This window comes from Microtus pennsylvanicus, chromosome X (genome assembly GCF_037038515.1).
Source record: "Microtus pennsylvanicus isolate mMicPen1 chromosome X, mMicPen1.hap1, whole genome shotgun sequence".
Taxonomy (NCBI): domain Eukaryota; kingdom Metazoa; phylum Chordata; class Mammalia; order Rodentia; family Cricetidae; genus Microtus; species Microtus pennsylvanicus.
In genome coordinates, this window is record NC_134601.1 from 38,677,757 (window position 1) to 38,704,138 (window position 26,382).

The 26,382-nt window shown below is 37.4% G+C and overlaps 1 protein-coding gene and 1 pseudogene across 1 annotated transcript; both read right to left on the reverse strand.

Moving 5' to 3' along the window:
* Positions 1–12,613: 12,613 nt before the first annotated feature.
* Positions 12,614–14,671, reverse strand: LOC142841516 (kelch repeat and BTB domain-containing protein 7-like). Its single transcript, XM_075958446.1, has one exon. The coding sequence runs from the start codon at positions 14,669–14,671 to the stop codon at positions 12,614–12,616; it is 2,058 nt and encodes a 685-aa protein (XP_075814561.1).
* A 9,170-nt stretch (positions 14,672–23,841) lies between these two features.
* Positions 23,842–25,299, reverse strand: LOC142840310 (small ribosomal subunit protein uS2 pseudogene; annotated as a pseudogene).
* Positions 25,300–26,382: the final 1,083 nt, after the last annotated feature.

Below are 26,382 nucleotides of genomic sequence, written 5' to 3' on the forward strand. Positions count from 1 at the left end.
TGGGAGCTCACCAAGGCCAGCTGGACTGGGACTGAAAAAGCATGGGATAAAACCGGACTCTCTGAATATGGTGGACAATGACGGCTGCTGAGAAACCAAGGACAATTGTACTGGGTTTTGATCCTACTTCATGTTCTGGCTTTGTGGGAGCCTCACCAGTTTGGATGCTCACCTTCCTATACCTGGATGGAGCGGGGAGGACTTTGGACTTTCCAAGGAAGTCTTAATTACTGAAGGCAACAAACTGGTTTCTATGTGGTGATTGTTCCTGCTTCAAAATGATCTTACTGTGCAGTGATCTCTCTGTGAAGCTCTGCTCTACCTGGAATCTAAGGTGACTGCTGAGGTAGGATGATGACTGGATAAGACAACATTGTAAAACCTAACAGTATCAAATATCTTGGGATTATCCTTGCTTCTCCCACTTTGAAAAAGAAAGAGATAGATTAGAGCTCACTAGTTTTAGGATTAAGATGATTGACTCAATAGATTTTTTTATAATTTTGTCTTTATCTTTTAATTTTTCTTTTATTTTTGAAATTACAGCATAATTATACCAGTTATTTCTTTCTCTTCCTCTATCCAAATCCTCTCATATACTTCTTGCTCTCTTTCAAATTCATGGACAAATTTTTCATCAATTGTTGTTATGTAAATATATGTATATGTATTCCTAAATAAACCTTATTCAGTCTCTATGTTATTTTTATGTATGCTTTTTGGAAGTCCCCTTGGTATTGGTATTGGTATTTCTCTAAGAAATACCACCTCTGCTGCTCCCAGCTTTTCTCAGATGCCTATAATTCTTTGTGTAGGGTTGAAGCCTCATAATCTTTCCTCGATCCACTTAGGTATATCTATTGTTGTTCATATTGAACTCATGTGTAGCGGCGTAAACAAATGCAGACAGTTTGTAAAAATATATATAGTTTTAATGTAGAAATAGACTTACAGAACCACCGTTCCCGCGGAGACCAGGAAAGTAGAAGCAACAGCTCGGAGCACGCTCGCCAAATTTATAGGCAGACATTAGCCCGAGGCGAACACGCCCCCTAAGGGGCGGGACTTATCCCTACACTCATGATTTAGGCAGGTATTTTGATGAGATTTTGTGCATGTAGCATCTGACGTTACAAGGAGACATGATCCCTTGGCAAAATCCCTGTTTCTCGTGCTTTTATAATCAGTCTACCCCTTTTCTGCAGTATACCCAAAGTCTTAGGAATGGGAGAGTTTTGTAGTTATGTCCATCAGGACTGGGACCCAGAATTCTGTAGTTTGATTGGTTGTAGTTTTCTGTAACGATCTCCATTTGTTGCAAAGTTAAGTTTCCTTGATGAGAGGTATAAGAACAACTGTTTAGATGGCAGTTAGAAATTAGTCTCGTTTAGTAAAGTGGTGGTTGTAGCTTTTCTTCAGATTCTGGCTTTACTAACTGGTCCTGACTAGCCGACTGGGTTTATAGTGCCAGGCATAATGTCCCTCTTGTTGAGCATGTCTTAAGTATAATTGGAGAATTATTGGCTACCATCAAGATATACATGCCACTGCTGCACCCTTAAAGTTACCGTTATATGCTGATCATTGATACCGTTCATACATACACATATCATTGGTATTGTTGGTTACTTCCTTCCTTTGGAAGCTTTCATGGTTCCTTCTAGTGTCATAAAAGCTAGTACTCATGGACGAGTTGTCATCTAGGTTAGTTACATTTTGGAGGCCTATGAGCCCTGTGTCTGAAGAGCATGGTATCTTCAGCAACAGGGATTTACCTGCCACATCTTGGGGGTAGCCAAGGTCAATAGCAGTAGCTTGTATCTTTTGGGTTTGTCTTGAACAACCATGACCAACTACCAAAAAGAGAACTCTTCTTGCCTTGTTTTTGGGTTTTTGTTAGGTGGTCTTTGGCTCTTAGAAGGAATATTGCCAGCCCAGATGGTTTTGTGCTCTTGGAAGGAACATTGTCAACCCAGATTTTAAAAAAAATCACTTAAACTTAAAATATATCTATTATATAAACTTAACTTAAAATATATAAATTATGTACACAGAATTATGTGTATTTTATGATTTTGAGGTATGGTTCCTTATGAGTGTTTCAGAGGTCTTTATTGTTATTTCACTCTCCTTATTCTGTATTTATCTCTCTCCCTTTCCTTCATTAGATTATTTACTCCCCCTTTTCCCATTTCCTTAATACCCAAAGTTGTCAGAAAAAGAGATTGATGCAAAACATATGTAGAAGTGCCAAGATTTTGTCCTGCTTTTGGCAATCTTGTTCATCCAGGTGAGGAGTCAGTGCTCTTTTAGCAAAGGTTGTTTCTAAATATCTGTAATAATGAGTTCTTATTTTACATAATCATCATTGAATTTACAAAATCATCATGAATCTCCATTGCTTCATCCTGTGTGTTACATATATAGATACAGTGATAAAACAGAAATATATATAAGCATATAAATCTACACACATAGATATGTACATTTAAGTATCTTTGACTAAATAAGTACAATGATTTTTTTTCTTGACCCTCATCAATGTTTCCTGTTAAAACATAGAGGACAAGGTTTCCTCTAGGTTGACAGAGGTTTCTGTACTGCCCAGTCCCACAGCCATACAGTCAAAGAAACGCACAGAGGTCTACATTAATCATAAACTGGTTGGCTTATTAGCTCATGCTTATTATTATCTTTTTCTTTTTTTTCCCCGGCGGTGGTGGCGCACAACTTTAATCCCAGCACTCCGGAGGCAGAGGCAGGCAGATCTCTGGGAGTTCAAGGCCAGCCTGGTCTACAAGAGCTAGTTCCGGGACAGGCACCAAAGCTACAGAGAAACCCTGTCTCAAAAAACCAAAAAAAAAAAAAAATTCAATTAACTGTTTCTTACATCTTAAATTAGCCCATTATTCTTGTCTATATTAGCCACGTGGCTTGGTACCTTTATCAGTGAGGCGTTCTCATCTTGCTTCCTCTGCAGCAAGGTCATGACTACAGACTCACCCTTTTTCTTCCCAGAATTCTCCGGATTTTGTTACCCTGCCTCCACTTCCTGGCCGGTCGCCCCACCTATAATTCCCCACCTATAATACTGGCCCATCAGCATTTTATTAAAATACGAGTAACAAATCTTTACAAGGTACAAGACCATTGTCCGACAGTACCTCAATGACTTAGTCTCACAACAAAGCCTCCTTTCTAGACAGTGTACATCTGGGGTATACCTTGATCCTTGTCAATTTCTGATCTGTTACTAGTATTCTTCAACTTCTGCTCTAATAGTATTATTTTTTTGTCATAGTGCTTTGAAATTATTGTGAATTTTAATTTTTATATTAATTTGCTTTTCCAAATTAAAGTTTTTTGTCAAACTAATTGATTTTTGTTTAAAAATTCATATTATGCCAGACGAACTTTGTTCAATGAGCTCATTTACATCAAAAGAAAAAAAAACTCTTCATTTTGCATGTTTACTTCTCAAATGTAAAGGAAACAACCCTAAAAATGGGAATATAACTGATTATATTGTGCTGAGTCTTAGAGGGGTGAGATACTTGATGATATGATAGAAAATAGCAGAAAGAAATTAATCAAAAATGAATGTGAGTAGGAGTATTAAGACAGGCTTCTGTAAATAATGACTGCATTGAGACCCTCAAGGTAACTTAGATTTAGGAATACAGAGAATACTAGGAAAAGATGTTTTAGGCAGAAAAAAGTAAAATTTTATGGTAAAATGAAAGCACCCAAGGTTTTCTTTTGTGTACTATATTTTGGTTTAAATGAAAGGAATTTAGGATTTTCCTATAATAATATGAACAGGACCTCATATTGGACTTGTCAGCTTTCTAGTTCTTACAAATTCTGTCAAATGAGTTCTGATTATGGTGCAAAGGGTAGAAGATAGGGAGAGTTTATTGCAGAGTAAAGTAGAGAATAGGCAAGGTGTAACACAAGACATTGGTCAAAGGGACTATTGTGCCGATCTCCAGAACAATAAGCTTTTCCGGAGGTACTTTGTCATCTACATAGCAGACAGGCCAATTTGATTTGATTTTTACTCTGGGCTGCAATGAGACATTTTTGCCTCCTATTACACAATATTCTTATGTGATGTAAGGACCCTGGGGTTTGATTTAATTATTGATCTTTTAAAGGACCTTCTGGTAGTTCAAGATGTACCATATTGTCCCAGGCCTTAGATATGGCTCAGGCCCAATTCTTTCAAACACTAACTAGAGTCCCACATTTTCTTCAGTCCTTGTTTTATTTGCTGTTGAATCTAATGAAGTCTAATCTCAATATCCTCCAAGAATAATAATATCTAACAATAAAACTGATGATCATTCTCTTAGACCTAGTTAAATAAGAAAGAGAAGAATGAAATTCTATTCAGAGCATGATAGTATTCTGAAGACAGAATTCAAGGAATATATAATGCATGTGCATGTTCTGTATAGTCGAGATCTAATTCAAAGCCTATTGCCTACTAGGCAGATGCTCTATCACTGAGGTACACACTAAGCCATATCATATGCTGTTTAAAACTATTTAAAACTTTCTGTAGTATGAAGTTTCTTATTTCTATTTTCCAGTATTTTTTTTATACTTTTTTTTTATTGATAAAAGAAGAATAAAGAAAAAAATCAAATTTCCACCTCCTCCCAGCCTCCCCTTTCCCTCCCCCTCCTCCCACTCTTCTCCCCTCCTCCCACTCTTGTTTTAATTTGATAATTTTTTTTTTAGTACCAAAGATTGATAATAAGGAATTGCACGAACCACGCAAGTTTACTGTCATTGGCTATATTCCTATTTCATTTCTTTTAAATTTTCTTTCTTTCTTTTCTTTTGTTTATGAGTGTTTTGCTTGCAAACATGCAAGTGCACCATCAGTGTGCAGTGGTCACAGGGGCCATAATGAGGTGTAATATCTCCTAGAATTGGAATCATAGATAGATGTTTGTAAGCACCCATGTGGATGTGGCTAACAAATTTGACTCCTTTGCAATAACAACTCGTGCTCTTAACTGCTTAGGTATCTCTCAATTTTTCAGTTTCAAATTTTGTTTGGAGTTGCCCAGACTTGCTTTCACTTTTAATGTTTGTGCCCTTGTCATCCTGAGTAGCTGGAATTTGGGCTTACTCATATGCTTATTTTTGTATTTTTAAAATTTCCATAATTTCAAGATGTTTAATTTTAAAAATTGGTGTGCTTTAATACTATAATATTAAATAATACATAATTGAAACAAACAAACCATGTACTTTCCTCCAGTATTGATCCCTATCAGTTCCTAACTTTTAACAACGTATGTTATATGTTTCTGTTGGATGTCAACTGGGTGTCCTATAATTCATATACTTTGACTTTCTAAATCTATAAATAGAATCATATCTTAAAGTCCTCAGTCCCACAAGATTGTCTCTTTTCCTGTCAATCTTAAGTCTAGGCTGCTATAAATTGGAGGTTCCCATGTTCCTTTTACTCAAGTTGGAGCTTTTTTTTTTTCTGTATCACAGAATACAGTTTATCTACTACATTTTTTATTTCAGTAGGCTACAACTAAGGTCTATTCAGATGGAAAAGAGGTGCAAGGAAAGAACATGAGTCAAAGGCTATAAAGCTTTCATGTCCTGTTCATAGGCAACACCCTCTTATTACCTTCATGCGTTCTGCCACCTTTCTTTTTGTATTTTTAATAGGCTGTCTTATATAGTCCCAACTGATTAAATCATTAACAATTAATAATTGAGCACACATTTATTATATCTTTATCCAAGGTTATGGAGTAGACAATTTCCATGCTTTTTATAGAATTTGTTATCCTGGCAACAGCCAACAGATATCCATTGGAACACCAAACTGTTTGTCACTTCAGAAATTCTAAAGGTTTCAGGAGATCACAAATGGGGAGAAGATGGAATTTATAATTCTTATAAATCACACCACATTTCTCAGTAAACTTCTTATAATGTGTTTTGAAATATTTAATAGCACTTTACAACTATAGACATTTGAAAATAAAAGAAACATTAAAAAAATCTTTGCTGTCAACTGTGAGTGAAGACACACAGAAAAATATAAACTAAACATGAGTCCATACAATACTGTTGTCAGAAACTTAAGTCTGTAATTCATCCTTAGTTTTCCTGTCATTCAAAAGAATGCAACTTGGGAACGAAACTAGATAAAATATAAATTTATTTAGAACATTGCCAACGTGAGGGAAACTAGATTCCTCCTCTGTTTTGTTCCTGTCGAATTCTTTCAGTTTACTTACCACAAGAGACAAGCAAGAAGATATGTTTGTTTAGTTGAGACACCGCTTAATCAGTTCTTTTCTAAGCAAAAGAACTTACTATCTGTTCTCAGCATGCTCCAAACTCCATTGTCAGCATTGATGATCTATTGTATTTTTACAAGTCATGTTGTTCCATTATTATCCCCTCAAACACCCCGTTATAACAGATACACCAACTCTTTCTGCAAACTTCTTTGTTTTGTAATATATTGATGAATTAAGTACAGAAAAGTTTCTTTCAAATTCACTGCAAGGCCACATTCCAATTACATCATCTAATGTACATCATATTATTTCTAATTATTTAAGAGATTGTCACTGATTTCTTTAATGCAATTGCTAAGAATCTCTCAAGTAACTGAAGTGCTCATTTGAATTAACACTAGGTTATCTCTTTCAAGTAACAGTGCAAATATAATATTCCTTCTTCTGGCAAAAATGATGAAGAGAAGATGACTCATACCAAAAAAGACCAAAAATATTAAATGTTCAGATACTTAATATCCAATCACAAACTGATAGTAAATTATTCTAAGAAATCTTCGAGGGTTAAATTCTTATTTTTCGAGACCTCAAAAATCAGATAATCTTGTGTATCAAATGTTACAGAAAAATCTCACTCTATTATATTTGGAAGTTAAATTATAGGCTTAGAAATTCACAAGAATCTATAATAATTTTTACTACAAACAGTGACAATTTAAAAATAATTGTGAGATAGGCTGCTGAGATGGCACAGAGGGCAAAAGAGGTTGCCACACAGCTGTAACCCACATTAATAATGGAAGTAAAGAGCTCATTATTTGTCACAGAGACTTACTTTTTCATGACAGTTTGCAGTGAACAGAGACCCCAATTTTATAGTTCCTATGTTCATAAGTTGACAGAAGATTGGAATTAAGGATAAAGGGGTTATTATTTACAGTCACTGGAGCTCTCATGTTTTAGTTAAGGACTGTGTAGAAATGTCGTGCCAACTGTATCTCACTGAGGCAATATGTAGGCTTGAGAATGAGCCTAGAAGACAATACTTTTAAAGAAAGTAGACAAAAACCTGCTGTTTGCTTGAGACAATATGTTACTTCATCCTCATGGCTTTCTTCATGCAAATACAACCCCCCCCCCCCCCCCGCCGCATGGTCTAGGCCAAGTAATTAAAGTCTTACATTTCTGAACACCTTGGGAGACTGTGCAGGGATTGAAACAGCAGTTTCCTTCTCTCAACAAATTTCTGAAGAACAGATTACACACTTGGTTTCTAGTTAGACATTTATCATTGTGTGATGGGAGAATAGTTTGGTCCCTGTGTAATGAGAAATAAAAGTTTCAGAAATGTTGTAGAATCGCATAATAAAAGAAATACTGTTATATCTATATATAGAGAGATAATTAGATAGATAACAGACAGCTAGATAGATATATAGATGATAGGTAGGTAGAAAGATAAATAGGTAGATAGATAGATAGATAGATAGATAGATAGATAGATAGTAGTGTAAGATAAAGATTGTTATCTTTTGTAAAATTTCAAGTTTTATGTTTAAGTAAAACAAGACCTTTCCATTTGAGAATAGTCATCACATTTGGACCACATTTCCTACCATTAGCATCTAGGATATATATATAGCAGGGTTTTTTTTTCAACTTTCATGATTAGTTTTTATAGAACTTGGAATATGTGGCAAGCTAAATTTGTGACCACTTTCTTTTTGTGGAGAGCCTATTTTCCATACATACAGGGCCTTCTTGGAAAATATTCTTTTCTCTTACATTTATAAAGCACTATGTGTCAAAGCTTTTATATATATTAGCTCATGAGTCTTTATATATATTAGCCCATGAGTTCTTCAAGCCACTTATATTTAATAAATAAATCAAAATTTCAGATGTCAAGTTTACCTTTGTTTTGAGGTTGCATATCATTTTTTCTGTCTGTCTGAAATTGAATGTCTTACAAAAAGATGAATTAATATGTCCTCATTCATAATTGGATACTAGCTATAAACAAAGGACATTGAGCCTATAGTTCATGATCCTAGAGAAGCTAAGTAATAACGTGAACACAAAGAAAAATATATAGATCCACCTGGAAACTGAAAACAGACAAGATCACCTGACAAAATTGGGAGAATAAAGGGGGAGAAGGGGAGGGTGAAAGGGGAAGAGGAAAGGAGAAGGGGAGGGTTAAGGAGATCTTGAGGAAATGGTATAGTCGAGATGAAGGAAGGACAGAGACGAGAGCAAGAAGAGAGATATCTTGATTGAGGGAGCCATTATAGGGTTAGCAGGAATCTGGCTCTAGAGAAAGTTTCAGGAATCTACCATGGTGACCCCAGCTAAGACCCTAAGCAATACAGGAGAGGGTCCCAATCTTAAACTTGCCCTGTAGTCAGACTGATGAAAACTTAAATATCACCATAGAAGCTTCTTCCAGCACCTGATGGAAACAGAGGCAGAGACCCACATCAGAGCACTGGATTGAGCTCCCAAAGTCCAGTTGAAAACTGGGAGGAATTATATGAGAATATGAGTAAAGAGGTCAAGACCATGAAGGGTTCACCCACTGAAACAGTCTACCTGAGCTAATGGGAGCTCACCAACTCCAACGGGACTGGAAAGGAACAAGCATAGGACCAAACTAGCCCCTCTGAATGTACTTGACAGTTGTATGGCTGGGGCAGACTAAGGGGCCACTGGCAGTGGCACCAGGATTTATCCCTACTGCATGTACTGACCTTTTGGTATACTATTCTCTTTGGATGTATACCTTGCTCAGCCTAGATATAGTAGGGAGGGCCTTGAACCTTCTACAAAGCAAAGTGCCTTATCCTCTCTGAGGATTTAATAGGGGTGGGGTGGGAGGGTGTGTGGAGGAAATGTGAGGAGGGGAGGGCGTGGGAACTTGGATTGGTATTTTTTTTAATCTAATAAATTAAAAAAAATAAAATAAAGAAATTGAAGGTCTTATTCCTTTGTTTTATGAATAACATCATGATGCATTTTACTCAAATAATTGAGCTGTGTGTCCTGTAGGAAATGCTAATTCTTTTTTGCAGAGGTGTACTTAACACTGTCACAATTGTTCTTAGCCAAAAGGAGATGTCATTATAGTCTCGAAATTGTGAAAAGATAAACAAATACAACTTCATAGGTAATGACTCAGAAGCTCTTCTCACATTCTCTAAGACAACTTAAGTCCAAATCAAAAAAATAAAAAAAGCTGTTCAAATGAGATAGATAGTAACTGTCACAATTTTTTGACCAAAAAACCAAATTCACAAATATTATTTGCCAATTCAGCCTTTAAAAATATCAATGACATGTTATTTTGTCCTATTTTCGTTCAAACAGGATCTCAGGATTGCCTGGGAATCCTGTAATTCACCAGGCTCAACCTCCCTATTGCTGGGGTTGGAGCTGCTCTACCACCATGGCTAGCTTTCACTTAAAGCATTTGAAGTAATTTTTCTCAGAATTCTAAACTATTGACACATAGAACCAAAAGCAAAGTGATGTAATTCTAAATCTTACAAATGGTTGTCCTGGTAATGACAGTACACTGAGAATATGTTAAAAGATGATCTTACTGATTGGCAAAAATCTGCAAAGTCAGCTCTTGTAAAGAAAGATTTCAATATTGCTAGTTGTATCATTGAACAAGCAATAGTTTTGTAGACTTAAAAGACAATCAAATAAAGCATAAAGCTAGAAATCCTGTGGTTTAAAACCAGCTTTATTTATTTATTTATATTAAAAATTTCTGCCTCCTCCCCTCCTTTTTCCCTCCCCCTCCCCCCACTCCCCACACCCCACTCCTCTCCCCCTTCCTCTCCAGTACAAAGAGCAGTCAGGGTTCCCTGCCCTATGGGCAGTCCAAGGTCCTCCCCTCTCCATCCAGGTCTAGGAAGGTGAGCATCCACATTGGAGCAATGGACTGAGCTCCCAAGGTCCAAATGAGGAACAGAAGGAGGGAGAACATGAACAAGGAAGTCAAGACTGCGAGGAGGGCATCCACCGACTGAGACAGTGGGGATGATCTATTGGGAACTCACCAAGGCCAGCTGGACTGGGACTGAAAAAGCATGGGATAAAACTGGACTTTCTGAATATGGTGGACAATGAGGGCTGCTGAGAAAGCAAGGACAATGAAACTGGGTTTTGATCCTACTGCATGTATTGGCTTTATGGGAACCAGTTTTATTTGTAACTAACAATATACAAATCATATATCTACAAAATAATAGCATCTATTCCTTAGTTTATTAATGTTTCACAAAATCAAAAATCCTTCCCAAAGAAAATATGAATGTAAGCCAAGGTATTATTAACATTTAGCCTAGACTTTTACTCAAAGAGCTGAGAATGATGAATTTGAGAATCTGCCTTTTATTCATCAATTGCAGATCTTAATTATACGGATGAATAATCTGGTTGAGATAAGCATTACCAAGTTTCCACCTTAGAAAACATCAATTTTCAACTAAAGTTACTGGGGAAGAAAAAATTGGCCCTGTATGGAGTAGTTCTTACAACATTCCTGATACAGATGGAAAAGAGCTACTTAGACCACTAAAGCCTACTTACACTTCAGAAGAGTCAAGAAACACACCTCAACAGAAATCCTGCTGAGCTGAACGTTTTACACTCTCCATGCAACTATTCAAAGTGATAAATAATACATTATATGAGACATTTTGTTTTGTTTTTATCATTTTACTTTTTAATGTTTTTCATTGAAATTCACTTCCCCATCTTGGCGCAGATTCTTCTGGCTTCTATCAGAGATTATCATTTGGTCACTAGAGAATAAAGAGGAATTTGCATGTTATTGAATTAAGATTCAGGAAGATAATTCTAAAAGAGTATAGAAAACTTTATATAGCATAAAACATTTGTATATATACACCATTTGTCATGCATATGTATTATGATATCCATATGTATTAGTAAACTTTCAAAAGGTAAGCACCTATAACATAAAAATGCCAGTTTTATGTGGTTTACTATTTCTGGACTTTTTCTTATATATGGTAACTGAAATAAAAACTGGAGTATAACTCACAGAAAATTACAAAATAAAAACAGACACCATAATTAAATGACTATGTACACCACTGTGTAAAGGAAAAAATGAGGAAACATACTTTAACTACTGGTGTCAAATGACACCCTCCATCTACTTCAGTTCTTTAGCTCTCAAATTTTGATACAAAATATCTTCAAGCCAAAATCAAGAACATTTACAGTAACTTAAAAAATGGGCAATATTTCAACACTACACAAAACAGTTCTCTACACAGCTTGAAGTTTTAAATTTCTTTGCTGGCATTTAACTTGAGTTAATAAACACTACAACTACTCTCTTTAGCTTATGCATAATTTCAAAATCAATATTACTTCACATGCATTAAAGAAAAAAATCACATTCTGATGATAAAACCTCTAAGATGAATACTATAACTATATAGCCAAAATATTTTAGGGAAGCAAACAAACTTTTTAAGACATTGCATGACCAATAAAAATTTTATCTTATTTAATCATGTCCAGTCAAGAAAAGAACTGTTCCTCTGGGTTAACAAAACATTTAATATGTGCTGATCAAAACTGTAACCTTATAAAGCAAGTTACCTTTCTCTCTCTCTCTCTTTTTGATTTAATAGGTGCTTAACATGGTGAACTACTAGAATTTTTTTTTCAAGATAAGAAATAGGTTATATTCAGCACATACATATTTTTAAATGTTAAAGTAAAAGCTGAAGTTCTATAAAAACAATGAAATCCTGAGTTATAAAATTTTCTGTGACTGTTAAGTCCACTGAATACATTATCAACATGAATTTACTATTTAGTAACCTTACTAACATTTCTTTCTTTGCAGAAAGTTGAGCATGCAAAATTTTAACAAATTATAACCAAGACACTAAAATCCTACTTAAAAAATGTAACTTTTAATTATTCTGAAGGAGCATGTTAACACTTTCAAAATCTTCAGTCCATTTTTTCTTGTAAGAAATTACAATTTAAGACCTTGTAGCACTAGGCAAAATTTAATAAAATTAGGAAAATCAAAATCTAATTAACAGCAACAACAAATTCATTAACCGTTCACTATCCTTATTTTATTACGGGCTTTCAGCACAGTTAATTATTGAAATAAGTTTTTATGTCAAAATCTATAAATTTTATATATTGCATTAATATTTCTAAACCATATCTACAGTCCCAATCAACTTTGTCTTTTACTGAAAATAGAGTATCATTTTAAGATACATTCCATACAGTAGAAATATCTTACTGTCTCAAAACATTTACAAAGGCCCCTGCCTACCTGGTGTATTTTGCCGAGGTGCAACCTGAATCCATACTTCATCTTCAGAAAGTGAACATGAAGTTCCTGATTCAGAGTCCGAGTCATTGAATTCGTAGAAAGCCCATTCAGTGCTAGAGTCACTCGTTGCATCATCTTCCCTAGTGATGGCATCCTGACCAGGTTCAAGATAGAAAGGAAAAACTCGAGCACTCAAGCAAATAAAGCCAGAGAAAAACTTCACAAGATCTAAAATGGTTCCTATGTTAATCCACTGGTCTTCTCTAGTATCATATTCATAGACTATCACACGGTTCTTTTTCCATTGAGGGGTGGTAGCAGTGATGAGCAGCAACTTTTGATTATAACTGACAATCTGGTAGTTGTGGATTTCTGAGTCCAATGGAATATTACTAATCTGCCTCCACTTTCCTCTGGCTGGGTTGTAGACCTTCACAACTGGTGTGTCACAAATACAATAGATTTCGTCTTTGAAGACACAGGCATCCTGAAAGTCTTTTCGCTTAAGAGACGCACAACTCAACCACCTATTATGGCTAGGATCATAACAGACCATGCGCTTACTGTTGACAGCATAAAGACAATTCTGAACCACTATTAGTTCAAAGGAATAAAAGGAATGGGGTACAGGAGAGACTAGTGTCCACTGGTTCCTCTGAACACTGTAACATTCCATTTCCCTCAATTTAGCTCCAGTAATTGGATTTTTCCCACCCAAAATGTAAACGTAGCCATTCAGGTATGCAATGTCCATGCCCTCCCTACACAGCAAGCGGTTTTCCAGTTGATACCAACAATTTTGGGCTGGTTTATAGACCCATAGTTCTCTCCTGGACTGGGCAGCAAGATAGATGTCATGGTCTGGAGAGACACAAACAGCCGAGGAGGTAATGTTATGAGTGTGTGCCAAGCTGGTCAAAGGAGATGGCATTGTGTAAATATCTTCAGAATAAGGGTCATAGCAGAGAAAAGGATCTCTGGGGTGTCCAAAAAAGATTACCATCTCTTTGGCACACATACCCAACCTTCGGGGTGGATTTTCAGGTACAGAAACAACAGAACTGCTGCTACTGCAGCTATTGCTGCTGTCTGGCTTGGACGCTACTGCCTTGCAGGACGGATGACCAAAATGCAGTTGCAGGAGGGCCCCTGCAATAATGTCCAGGCAGTACTTCTTCACCATAAGCTTGGTTAGTAGCCCTTCCAGGTAGTCCTGATCTTCTGGGCGGAAGAGTGCCCAACGAATACACTTAAAGACTGCTGCAGCACTGGGGCCTCGCTCTTCAGGAGCAGCCTCGATCCACTGCAAGGCCACATCACACACCGTCTTCTCACTCTCTACATCCAGACTATCTAGTCTCAGGATTGCCCGCAGCTGCACCAGGGTCAGATCTGCCAGTGTCTCCTCGCGATTGGAACCCATCTTGCTGAGCTGCTTGAAGTTGGAAGCTATGAAGGCCTGGGTCTGTGAGTACAGCATGTGGTCGTCAAAAGCATCGGCAAATTTGAGGATAGCCGTGCAGTTGTTCAGGTCAAGCCGGCGAGCCATGAAGGAAGCACAGGCTTCCCGCACATACAGAAGTTGGAACATATCTGAAGCCACGTACAACTGCTGCACTTTGGCCTCAGTAAGGGACAAGCGGCCCGTGTAGCAGTAGTTGACCAAGACCTCGAAAGACTCAATATCCACATCATGGATGGTCACCTTGGCTTGCTGGCTCTCGTACATACCGTTTGAAAACATGGTTTTGAAGTAGGGACACGCTGCTGCCAGCACGTTGCGGTTGCACGAGAAGAGGCGCCTGGTGCTAGGCTCGCTGCCGGGTGTCACCACCTCGATGGTCACATCACACAGCATTCGCGTATCGTAAAAATTCTTGAGCTGGGCCAGGAGGGCTACAGAATGTCCAGTATCCTCTAACTCCTCGGCTCCCGCGAAAAAAGCCGACACCGAGGACTTGGGAATCCTATTGGACCGCCTCCCTCTGCGGGCACTGGCAAGGCGGGAAGAATGCGGTCTGTCTTCCTGGGACTGCATGGTGGAGATGGAAGCAGGGTGCGGAGGGCCAGAATGGCTCCTCCTTACACCTCTCTTGCCAATGGCCCCGTACAGACTGGGTTAGCGACGGCAGTTACCCCGCTACTGTGCTGCCTCCCTTTATTGCGTAGCCTGGATCTGAGCCATTGGTTTCCTTGGCACCCTTTCTCTGCCAGGCTCACCCTCAGGAGACCACAGCCACTTTCTCAATAGCTTGCTTTTGTACCCTGTGGGACAGCAGCTTTGGCACCTCTAGAGTACCCACTTCGAATGTATATGTTAATTATAAATTATATGGGTTGAATTTCACTGGAAGAATTGGAGTAAATACACTCCAATTACACTAGAGAAATAAATATGACTAAGCTGCTCAAATGATTTAATCACTTGTTTACTTGTTTTTCGATTAGAATGAGCTTGAATAAGGACATAGATCATCAACTTAGGTTTTACATTTCTTAAAGTCTTGCTTCTCTATTAACTATGAAGTCTTCATAGCACTGAATGAAATACGTCCTGGAACATAAAAATTATTCCTAAGAATTCAAAGATCTTAGAGTAATCCATTCCTTTCTGACCTTATTATATATTTACATTCACAAAGTTAAGGCTAACCACATACCAAAAATCAGGTGTCAGTGTATTTCCAACGTTGTCTTCCCTATTCATGGAATTGAACTGTGTATAGTATTAACCTTGTTTTAACCTTTTTTTGCCTTGCTTAATATCAGCAATAATATCCTTTATGTTTAACATAATGTATTTATCACCTTGTCTCCAAGAACAAAAACCACAACAGATTGGAAGACTCAGGAATTGTTTTTGAAACATTCTTTTCTCAGTCATCAAGGTCTTCTATTAAGGGATATCATATATATGTTATTAATTATACATTATATATGTTATATTATGTATGTTTGATATATTGCATCTAAAATAATGTTTATTACACTATAGTTAATATACATTAAATTTGAATGTTAGCAAACAAGATTTTGAGTCTAGTGAAGAATCAAAGGAAATATTATTTAGTATATAATATTAATTATGTGACTCTAAATGAAAGTTTGTAAAGACATAATTAAGTTGAATGCCTGTATTTTCACTTTTCCAACTAGATTTTCATTTTCCTGTCCATCCAAAAAGTATTCTCACGTACAAGATACAAATGGAGTAACAATTTAAAATGCAGGTTTTATATTAATATTTATTTATGTAATAAATTTATTTGCATGTACAACAGACAAAAGAGTTGAGAATTTAAAATACCATTGTGAATGGCATATTTTTAGACAGTATCCCACCATGTAGTTTAGGCTGTACTCAAACTCATGAACTTCTTACCTTAGCTCCCCAAGTGCTTAGGGTTACAGGTATGCACTATTATATCAAGCATGAATGTTACATATTGAAATTTGTAAAATTGTAGAGTTTTAGAAAGAATTCAGTTGATATATTTTGTCTAGAATATAGCAAAGCATTTCAATTCCATTTACTAGGTACAATACCTTACCATTTCAAAATGATTCTTCATAGAATTATAATGTTTTCCCAAGTACTCCTGTGATGGAGGAAGGTCATTGGTTAAATAAAAAGAAACTGCTTGGCCCTCGTTAGTTAGAAGATAGGTGGGAGGAGTAAACAGAACAGAACGCTGGGAGGAAGAGGAAGTGAGCTCAGACTCCACAGCTCTCCTCTCAGGAGCAGAGGCCTCAGAAAGACGCCATGCTCCCAGCTCCCAGGCAGACGCATGCTATGAAGCTCCGACCCAGGATGGACATAGGCTAGAATCTTCCCGGTAAGCGCACCTAGGGGCGCTACACAGATGATTAGAGATGGGCTAAATTAATATGTGAGAATTAGCCTAGAAGAGGCTAGATAGAAATGGGCCAAGCAGTGATTAAATGAATACAGTTTGTGTGTTGTTATTTCGGGCATAAGCTAGCCAGGCAGCCGGGGTGCTGGGGACGCAGCCCCGCCGCCCTTACTACTATACTCCTGTTTTGTTGCTCACCTGACACTCACTTAGAATTATTTTCTGAAAATGAACTATTGTATAGCATTTACTTTATTAAGTATTCAATGTGGCTACATACACTTATTAAGATACAAAGCATTTATTTAGCTAGCTCAAATAACTCTAGTAATTATGTCAGTAATTACGTGTTACAAAGGTTAATGTGCATAATTACTTGAAGCTTTGAAAATTTCTTCTCTATTTTGGAATGTTTACAAACTGATGCAACATTTTATAAACCAATGTTTTTCATTATTGAGGATAAAACAGACTTATTTGTTTTTATTTGTGTTTTTACTGCAGTCATAATAGATTTCTGGTATCATAGAATGTTCCACCTCCATTAATATCCTCAACTAAATCTACAGCAATGTGTCCTATTATATTACACACATGTATTAGCTCATGTATTTTATTGAAGAGAGTAATTTTCTCTGAATTATGAAAAGTAATTTTAACTTCATGACTTTCAGTTGCAGCATCTCTTAAGTGGGAGTTGTTATGTTTAATTTATAGTGTTGTTTCAAGACTGTAATGAGTTCTTGGATAAAATAAGCATCCCTTCTTAACTATTCTCTCATCCAAGTGCACGTGTATGCTGGAGTCCAAGCACACATTGTAGTATGGCTGACTTTAAGAGATAAAGATCAGAATAACTGAATTATCTAGAAGTTGGTCAGTAAGTCATCATAGAAAGACTATGGAGAACATGCTCTGAGATCATGAAACAAGTCCTGCACAGTCCTGGCTGAGAAATAGTAGGCAAATACCCAGGATTAAACTACCTGGGACTTAATACTATGCTGCTGCGGGATGGTGACATTAGAGACCCCTTCCTGCTCTAGGACTTTGGAGTTTTCAAACAGCCAAAGAGACAAGATCAGCTTAATGCTAGGCTGATGCTCCCAGTGTCCCGTGGAAAATTGAAGACATGTAGAAGGAAGGACTATGGTCTAAAGCAGAGAACTGCTCTTTTGATGATGGATCAAGCTGTACACAATTTAGGTTTTATAGCCCGTATATCTTTCCCACTCTTCACACTTTTGCTTTTTTTCTTCATCCCTCTTTAAAAAGATGTTTAAAATAATTCTTGTTAAGTTGTTGAGAACTTTGTACATATTTTGGCAATATTCACTCTCTCTTCCAACTCCTCCCAGATCCACCCTTTATTTGATACACACCCAATGTTGTGTCATCTTTTTTTAATACTCATCTGTAACACCCGATTTTGTGTTACACCCACAGTACAGTTTGCTCGCCACTGTACTGTACAGGAGTCAGGCAAGGGCCTGGAGATTGAAAGAACACACAAGGAGACCAGGGTCATTCGAAAGGAGATCAGCCAAAAGCCGGTTTATTCAGACTTGGGGAAGTCCTTATCTACCTAACTGCAGCACAAGGACCTCTGCCCAGGCAGGTGGGAAATTACCATATCAACAATGGAGTCAATGCCCTACAGCTAATCACCAGGTGGGGCATGGGAAGTGCAGGAACAAACAGAAAGCTTTGTCAGCTGACCAGAAACTGTCCTGGAGCTGCACCCCAGGAACAAGGGCAGACCCAGTCCCTACACTCATCACATACAGTTTTCCATGTTCATATATCCTTGAAAGTATGGCCTTCCACTGGAGAGTTTTTTTTCTTTTCCTTTTCTTATCTTTTGAGACAGGATCTCTGAATATAGACTAGCCTTGCCTGATGAGGGATGTCCGTGTGTGTGTGTGTGTGTGTGTGTGTGTGTGTGTTGCTTTTATTGGCTAATGAATAAAGCTGTCTCTGCCAATGGCTTAGCAGAGTAAAGCCAGGTGAAAAATCTGAGCAGTGATATATAGAGAGTAGGCAGAGTCAAGGAGATGCCATTTAGCTGCTGAAGGATACAGATACTGGACCTTAGTGTTATGCCACAGCTTTATGGTGATACACAGATTAATAGAAATGGGTTCATTTAAAATGTAAGAGTTAGCTAATAAGTGAAAGACCCTCAGAGAGGACCTTTTCCTCCAATGAAGTCCCCAGAACCAGGACACTCTGAGTCCAGACCACAGGATGCAATTAGCAAGAGGTTTATTGAATAAACACAGGTACTTGCGGGCAGCAAAGTCTTTCAGAGGACTTGCGCACCTGCCAACTGGAGAGCAGTCTTTTTATAGGGAAGAGCAAAAAGCAAGTTTACAGAAGCAAAAGCGTGGTTATCGGAATGAGGCGGGGGGGGGGCATGACTGTTCCTATCTCATAGATATCCTGTTTTGCAGTCAACCTGCTTTGTTGATGTCCTATCTGATTGACATCCTTCCCTGCAGTCTTCCTATCTCATAGACATCCTGCTCTCTCAAGCACGTGGGATGTTCTTATGAGAGCAGGCTGGCTGCTGATCCGGAGAATTTTTTTTAAAGCAAACAGGACGTTCCCCGGGGAACATGCTAGCTGTGGGTTTTGAGGAGGGGGTCTGTAGGGTCTTTCAATAAGAAGCCTGAGGTAATAGACCAATCAGTGTTGTATTTAATGTGGTTTCTAATTTAATGTGTGTAATTATTCAGGTCTGGGTGACCCAGAAACAAATAAGCAGTCTCCATTTATACTTGCTTCCAAATCATAGAGTTTGTCCTGCCTCTTCTTCTTGAGTCCTGTTATTAATGGTATGTGCCACAATGTGCAGGTGACTGGGACATTTTCAACTTACAATAAGGTACATTCTTTTTGAATTTCAATTAGAATATAATTATATATATTCCTATTCCCTCCTGCCTTCAACTTCTCCCATATTCTGGATCATTCCCTCATAATATATGGCCGCTTTTTCTTTGATTGTTATTGTTACATACATATATCACACATAAATATATAAACATAATTTGCTGAGTTTATTTTGTGACATATATCATATATTATTTTACACACACACACACAAACACACACACACACATATATATATATATATGAATTCAGGGATGATCATTGGATATAGGATAGCCAATTTGGGAAATTATCCATGGGATGTTTGGACTCTTGAGATTTTCCCCTTCTGTGTTAGGATATTTTACTTCTGTCATTGTTCAGATCATGTTCAAGCAGCCATATCATTGATGTATCATAAGTAAAAATTCCCTGTTATTTTGAGGAGACACAATCTCACAGTAGACTTTCTGATCCTCTGGCTCTTAGTATCTTTCTGCCACCTTTTCTACAATGTTTCTTTAAGGATGGGGGTTGTGTTGTATATGCATCAGTTGGGGCTGATAATTAGTAGCTTTCTGCCTTTTAATCAGCTATGGCTTTTTGTAATGGTCTTTGTCTGCTGTAAAAATAAGTTTCTTGGATGAAGGTTAGTGCTCTATTTTTCTGTGGGAATAAGGAAAATATTTAGAATGCAGTTGGAGTTCTAATGGTTAAGGAAAGTGGCAGTAGGCTTTCTTCCAAGATCTATTATACTGTTATCCTCATCTAGTTGGCCAGATTTCAAGTGCCAGTCATGACTTGCCTCCTGTTGAGTAGGTTGTAAGTCCAGCTACACATCTTTTGGTTACTGCTAAGATATAAGTGCATCTTTAGAAATATCTTGCTTCAGTGGTCGTGGGAATAGAGTCAGAAAGGAACTGTTGATTGTTTCACTTCCTTGGTATCTTTCACAGCACTGTACAGTACTATGAAAGGAAGTCCTCAGGGAGTAAGCTTTCAGGTCAAATCCAGCTTGGATCCTCCAATTCCTTTGTCTAAAGTGCACAGTCTCCTCAGCAATAGACTTTGATGGATAATTCTGTCTTTCAACTTGAGAACATATGGAACCCACTAAAACCCATGCTTCTGGGCACATCTGTGAATAATTTTCTTGACTAGATCATTTGAGGTATGTTTTCTGAGGAGCAAGAAACCCAGAACTCACAGGCAGGGAGCAGAAACCGGAAGCTGAACAAGTCACCGTGCTGCAAGAAACCGCCCCAAGGAATGCAGCAGTCATGTGTGTGCTTGGGAAATTTCCAAGTTGCCACACACAGTAAACTCTGCTGTGGCGAGGATTCTACAAAACAAACAAACAAACAAACAAACAAACCGCTTAGGTAAAGGCAAGCCAAGTGGGCAGGATTGGGAGACTGGGCCATGGAACAACTAGGTCCCTAGGCCATCCACCCGGTAGGCGGTAGGCATGGAGTTTGAATCCACATGGGCACCAAATGTGGAATGAATGCTTAAAAGAAATCCCATACTAGCTCAGAATTGAGAAACAGATGGATATTTATTTGGGGGTAAACTTACATATCAGAATTCTCTGCTTGAATGGAGAACAGAGATCCAATCCAAAAATCCAAAAGAGCAGCAGGGGGAGAAGGGACTGATGCAGGCTCTGCATCAGCATATTATATAGTATAAGAGGCCACACCCCAGTAGGCAGGTAACCAGAAGCTGTAACACTTTCTACAGAAGAAGTAAAAAGACCAACTCCAAGTTTGGGCTACAACTTCTGTTGGCAACCTACACAAAAGAGCATAGTAGAAGGAAGCACTGGATTTTTGCATGCTTGCCTCCACTCTTACTGTCAAGTTTATCAAATGACTGAGGCAGTCTTTCTCCAGTATTAAAAACAATTTTGAAATTCCAGTTTAGAAGACCAGAAGATCTCTAGAAATTCCCTCAGACTACACCATCAGATAGTTTATTGCTGACACGTCCAGTCTCATGGACTAAACAACTACTGGATTTGGGGACATTCTTTAAGAGACAGCCACTGTTGAATTACACAGATCACAGCTTGTAAGCCATTTTCACACACACACACACACACACACACACAAACACAAAAACATACATACATACATACATACATGCATATATATATGTATATGCTCATTACAAACTCCTCACTAATGCTGAGACCCATCCTCAACTTCTGGGAGGCAATTAGATGCAATAGCAATAGTCTACATTGTTTTGAGAATCTCTTCGATTACTCTTTCTCTGACCAACAACTTGAAAGGGAGTTTCTTATTCCTAGCACTGTGGATTTTACCGAATAGTCTATAGCTCCTGTGAGAAGCATTATTTTCCCAAATGGCATAATTTCCTTGGAAAATGTATATAATCACATATTTATATGTATTGTTGTAACTTTACTTAAATATAAATAATGTGACCACCTATGACTTTTTCAAATGTCTTTAGTGCTTTTTATTCCTCCTTCCTCCCTTTGCCTCTGTATTGACTCCTCTGTCCTCACCAGTTAAACTCTTCTCCCGATTTTCCCCATTTACTTCTTTATCTCACTTGCATCCTGCTATTCAGCTTTCTAGAGTGTCCCCCATGGTCATTTTTACCCCTAGTTTTTGTATTTATGCCTTTATAAATTTACATCAGGAGATTTGTAACTAGAAATTGCAAATGAGGGGGGTACATGTGGTGTTTGTTCTTCTGAGTCTGTGATACTTTTACTCAATATATTTTTCTAATTCCATCAATTTACCTGTAACATTCATCATGTATTTTTCTTTACAGCCGAATAATATCCATTGTCTATTTTCATCACTGTTTTATTATCTATTCCTTTTTTGAAGGAAATTTAGAACAGAGTAAAATATGTTGGCCTGTTTTTCTATACCTCTGAACTATGGCTATTTTGTGTATTTTTGAATGGAGTCGTCAAAAAAGAGTAAAAAGTACAGAAAATATTAATGGCTCAGTGGTATAGAAAATATGCCTATGTACTTTGCTGTCTGCTTCTCAACTGTCCAGCTTATTAAAATGTGCATCAGAACCACATATAGTGTCATGTCACTGAATATGGAGGTGACAAAAATCAACATCTGTAAGGATTTTAATGTACCTTAGGTACAGGGTAATAATTCAAAATCAAATATATATTGAATCTGCTATTCTCAAGGTAGTGTTCACCATTGTTGTGCTGTGTTTTCATTTCTGACTAAGTCCTAGGATATAATGAGTTCCCTTTGTATCGTGCATGTTCACCTGCTATGTACCATCCAGGATACAATTTTAGCATCTGTATGTTATGAGTTGTCATATTTTACTATAAAGTTTTCTTCTATTATGGGATACAATGGCTTAATGATCGAAAACAATGTCAGTATCACACTAGTATCGTTTTGGATTGTATTGTGGTAGGAAGTTTGATTTTAAACATTACTCTTTTGAGTTGCAGATTGAGTCTCATGAAAAGTGATTGAATTTATTTTGGTTTGGGGTTAGGACAGAATTTCTAACCATTTTTGAAATAGCCCTAAACATACTTCTGTCATTTTGCACTATTTATTTATGTGAAGTGGCCCTAACAGAATTGACAAATACCAAATCAAAATAACAATCAACTCTGGAAAATGTTGAAGATACTCAGCATCCTGTATAATCAAGTATTCAGTCAAGATGCAATTTTTATCTAAAAGTAAATATTCATCTCATCAAAAGGAAGTTTCATTTTATCTTTAATAAATGGTAAAATTATATGTATAATAAAGAATTCTTTTAAACAAATTTCATGCCAGGCCTGGTGCCTCATACTTTCAACCCCTGAACTTGTGAGGTGGAAACAGGTGAATCTGTGTGATTTCTAGGTTAACCTAGTCTGTATCATGAGGTCCAGGCTGTGAATAAATAAAATAAAATTGTTTTTTATGTCTTCTAAGTACATGTTTGATTTGCATACCTATTTTATAAACCTATATATCTAAGGTTACATAAAAATGTGTTGGATCAAAAGAAGTAGTCCATGAAAATCATGTAAGAATGGACAAAAGGGAAGATCTAAGACAGAATCCCATTATAAATTCTTAACGAGCAGCTTTTTGAAAATGGGGTCTTTTTTCCATGTTTTCGGGAGATTTGAAGACCGGTTGGGATTTTCAGAAATCTATCTTACCAATATGGAAGACCCAAATTCTCCAAATTCCTGGTAATTAGAAGCGAATTGTGTTAAAGTAAATATATACTATTTAGAATAATATAAAAGTATAGTCTCCATAACACAAATAAAAGATAGCATGTATTATCAAAGATATTGAACAAGTAGTTTGCATTTAGAAAAATCAGAAAAGGAAAGCTAATTCTAACCTTTCCGAATGAGATTAACCACATAATTTTCCTCGAGAATTTTAGGGACATTATTTTCCTTCTACACTCTTCCTCTTTACTCAGGTGTCCGCAGAGCAGCTCAGAACCACTTAGTCGTGGCTCCAACCCACTTAGTGGACTGAGCTGTGTGAGCTGCTGGCCAGTCTTCATTGGTTGCCTGGTCACTCCAATCTTCAGTGCTGCTTGGGCACAAAAGATACCTGCACATGAATCCAGGAGCTAGCATAGTACATTCCCCTTGAAATTTCTCCTTGGCCACAGCCTTCTCAGCAAAAGCCCACTATTTCTTCTCAGTCTACTCCAGCTCTCTGTAATTGCAAAGATCAGGCATAGCTTTTATGGGTGCTCATGGGAAATAGTATCATGCATGTGGAGAAATTCCAAAGCCAGCGCCTTCCACATCAGACAGACTGGCTGACCTCCCTTATTGTTGCACGGGATGGCAATGTCCTCAAAATGCAAAGAATCTGTGTTTCACAGAGCAGTGGTGGGCAGGCTTATGTCTAATGCTTACTTGCGTGAATGGCTGGTGTTCAGCCCTGGGGTCAGTCACTGCTGGAAGCCATAGGTGTCTGAAAACTGCTTGGAAATGGTAAGTGATAGTCAAGAATGAAGCAGTCACAAATTTAAGCGGCTCAAACCAGGTATAAATTTAAAACTAAACATTACAGCATAATATAGTAAGTAAATATTACTTACACAATTTAAGAATATATATCATTAATGATTATATAGATACAAAAAGAAAACACCCTTATCTATGTAAAATGGAACCTTATTTTGATATCAATTTGAGTTTTTCTTGTGGCTAGCAATGTTCAACACATTTTTATATGGGTTCTGGTCCTTTATCTTTGGAGAAATTACAATTCGAGTCTTCTGTACATTTATTAATTTGCTTGTGGGTTTTTTTTTGGAGTTAATGTGTTCTTGATTAGATCCAGGAAGATATCAACACTTGATTTCTTTCATAATGAAAGTTCTTTTGAGAGAAAACAAATATTCACAGTTGAGATTTTGGTTAAAAAATCTTGCTTAGCAAAGGTCAGAAAGGCTTTTTTGCAGTTTGAGAATTAGTGTTATTTAATGTGCATTTGTTTATTTTATTTATTTATTTATTTATTTATTTGATTTTTGAGACAAGGTTTCTCCGTAGCTTTTTGGTTCCTGTCCTGGAACTAGCTCTTGTAGACCAGGCTGGCCTCGAACTCACAGAGATCCGCCTGCCTCTACCTCCCGAGTGCTGGGATTAAAGGCGTGTGCCAACACCGACTGTCACATTTGTTTAGTTTTAAAATACATTTTATTTCTTTTGGCAATTTTATACCATTTGTTTTGATACTATTCACAAATTACACGTCTCTCTCGATCCATTTCCTCTTCTCCACTCAACCAACTTTGTTTTTTCCTATCAAGGTTAATTTATGCAGTCGACTTTTGACCTACAATTTTTCCTATCTACAAGATATACTGGGGTAAAGGTGGCACAGAAATTGTGAGAGTGACCAAACAATGACTGGTCAAGCTTGAGACCCATACTGCGAGGGGGAGCCCACCCCTTCCTGCAGCGCCAGGAACTAGAGGCTTAATAGCCCAGAGATCTATTATAGAACCAAATATGACTAGCAAAAAATAAAAAGCAAAAAAAAGTGAATGGAATAATTCCTAATGATAGCCTGCCATACTTACAGAACAGTGCCTAATTCAATTGTCATCAGAGAGGTTTTAACCCACAACTGATGGAAACGAACACAGACAGCTACAGTCAAACATTAGGTAGGCAGAGCTCACAGAATCCTGCCGAAGAGGGGGAGGAAGGATTGCAGGAACCAGAGGGTTCATAAATACTACAAAACCCCACAGAATCAGCTAAAATGGACTCATAGGGGCTCACAGAGACTGAAACGACAACCAGAAAGCCTGCCTGGGACTGAACCAGGCCTTCTGCAAATATGTTACAATTGTGTGTGTGTAGCTTGGTCTACTTGTGGGACTCCTAATAGTGTGAGCAGGGCCTGTAAAGAGCAAAAAAAGCTACCTTTACATTGATCTCAATGACTGAAGACTTACAATTGAAAAAGATGAGCATAGAAGGTTCATGTGACAATTCATACCCCACCCCACTACCCAAAACGTTACAGCGTAGACAACAAAGAGAATTCTTGAATATTGATAAGGATGTTGAAGTATAGTTCTCCACAACTGATAGTTGCTGGCATGAGTGCATGCAGGGAAGAATCTCAGGTTTTTTTTTTTTTTAAGGGACTGGCCAAGGGAGTTTGCTTGATCATGCTCCAGTGAGTATATGAACAGCACAAATTGAACTTGTTTTATTTTTAAAAACATATTTTTTTGGTTTCTTCTTGTTGATATTCTTCTTCTTTTGGTGTGGGAGATCACAAGGGTGGGGAAGTGGGCTTAGGAGGAGTGGAAAATAAGTGTGATTGATGTACATGATATGAAATTCCCAATTAACCAATAAAAATATGTTGTAATGCACCAGGCAGTGATGGCACATGTCTTTTATTCCAGCTCTTGGGATAAAAATAAAATACATAAAATAAATAATAAAATTCACAGGCAGAGATCTGTGAATTTGAGGCCAGCCTAGTCTACAAGA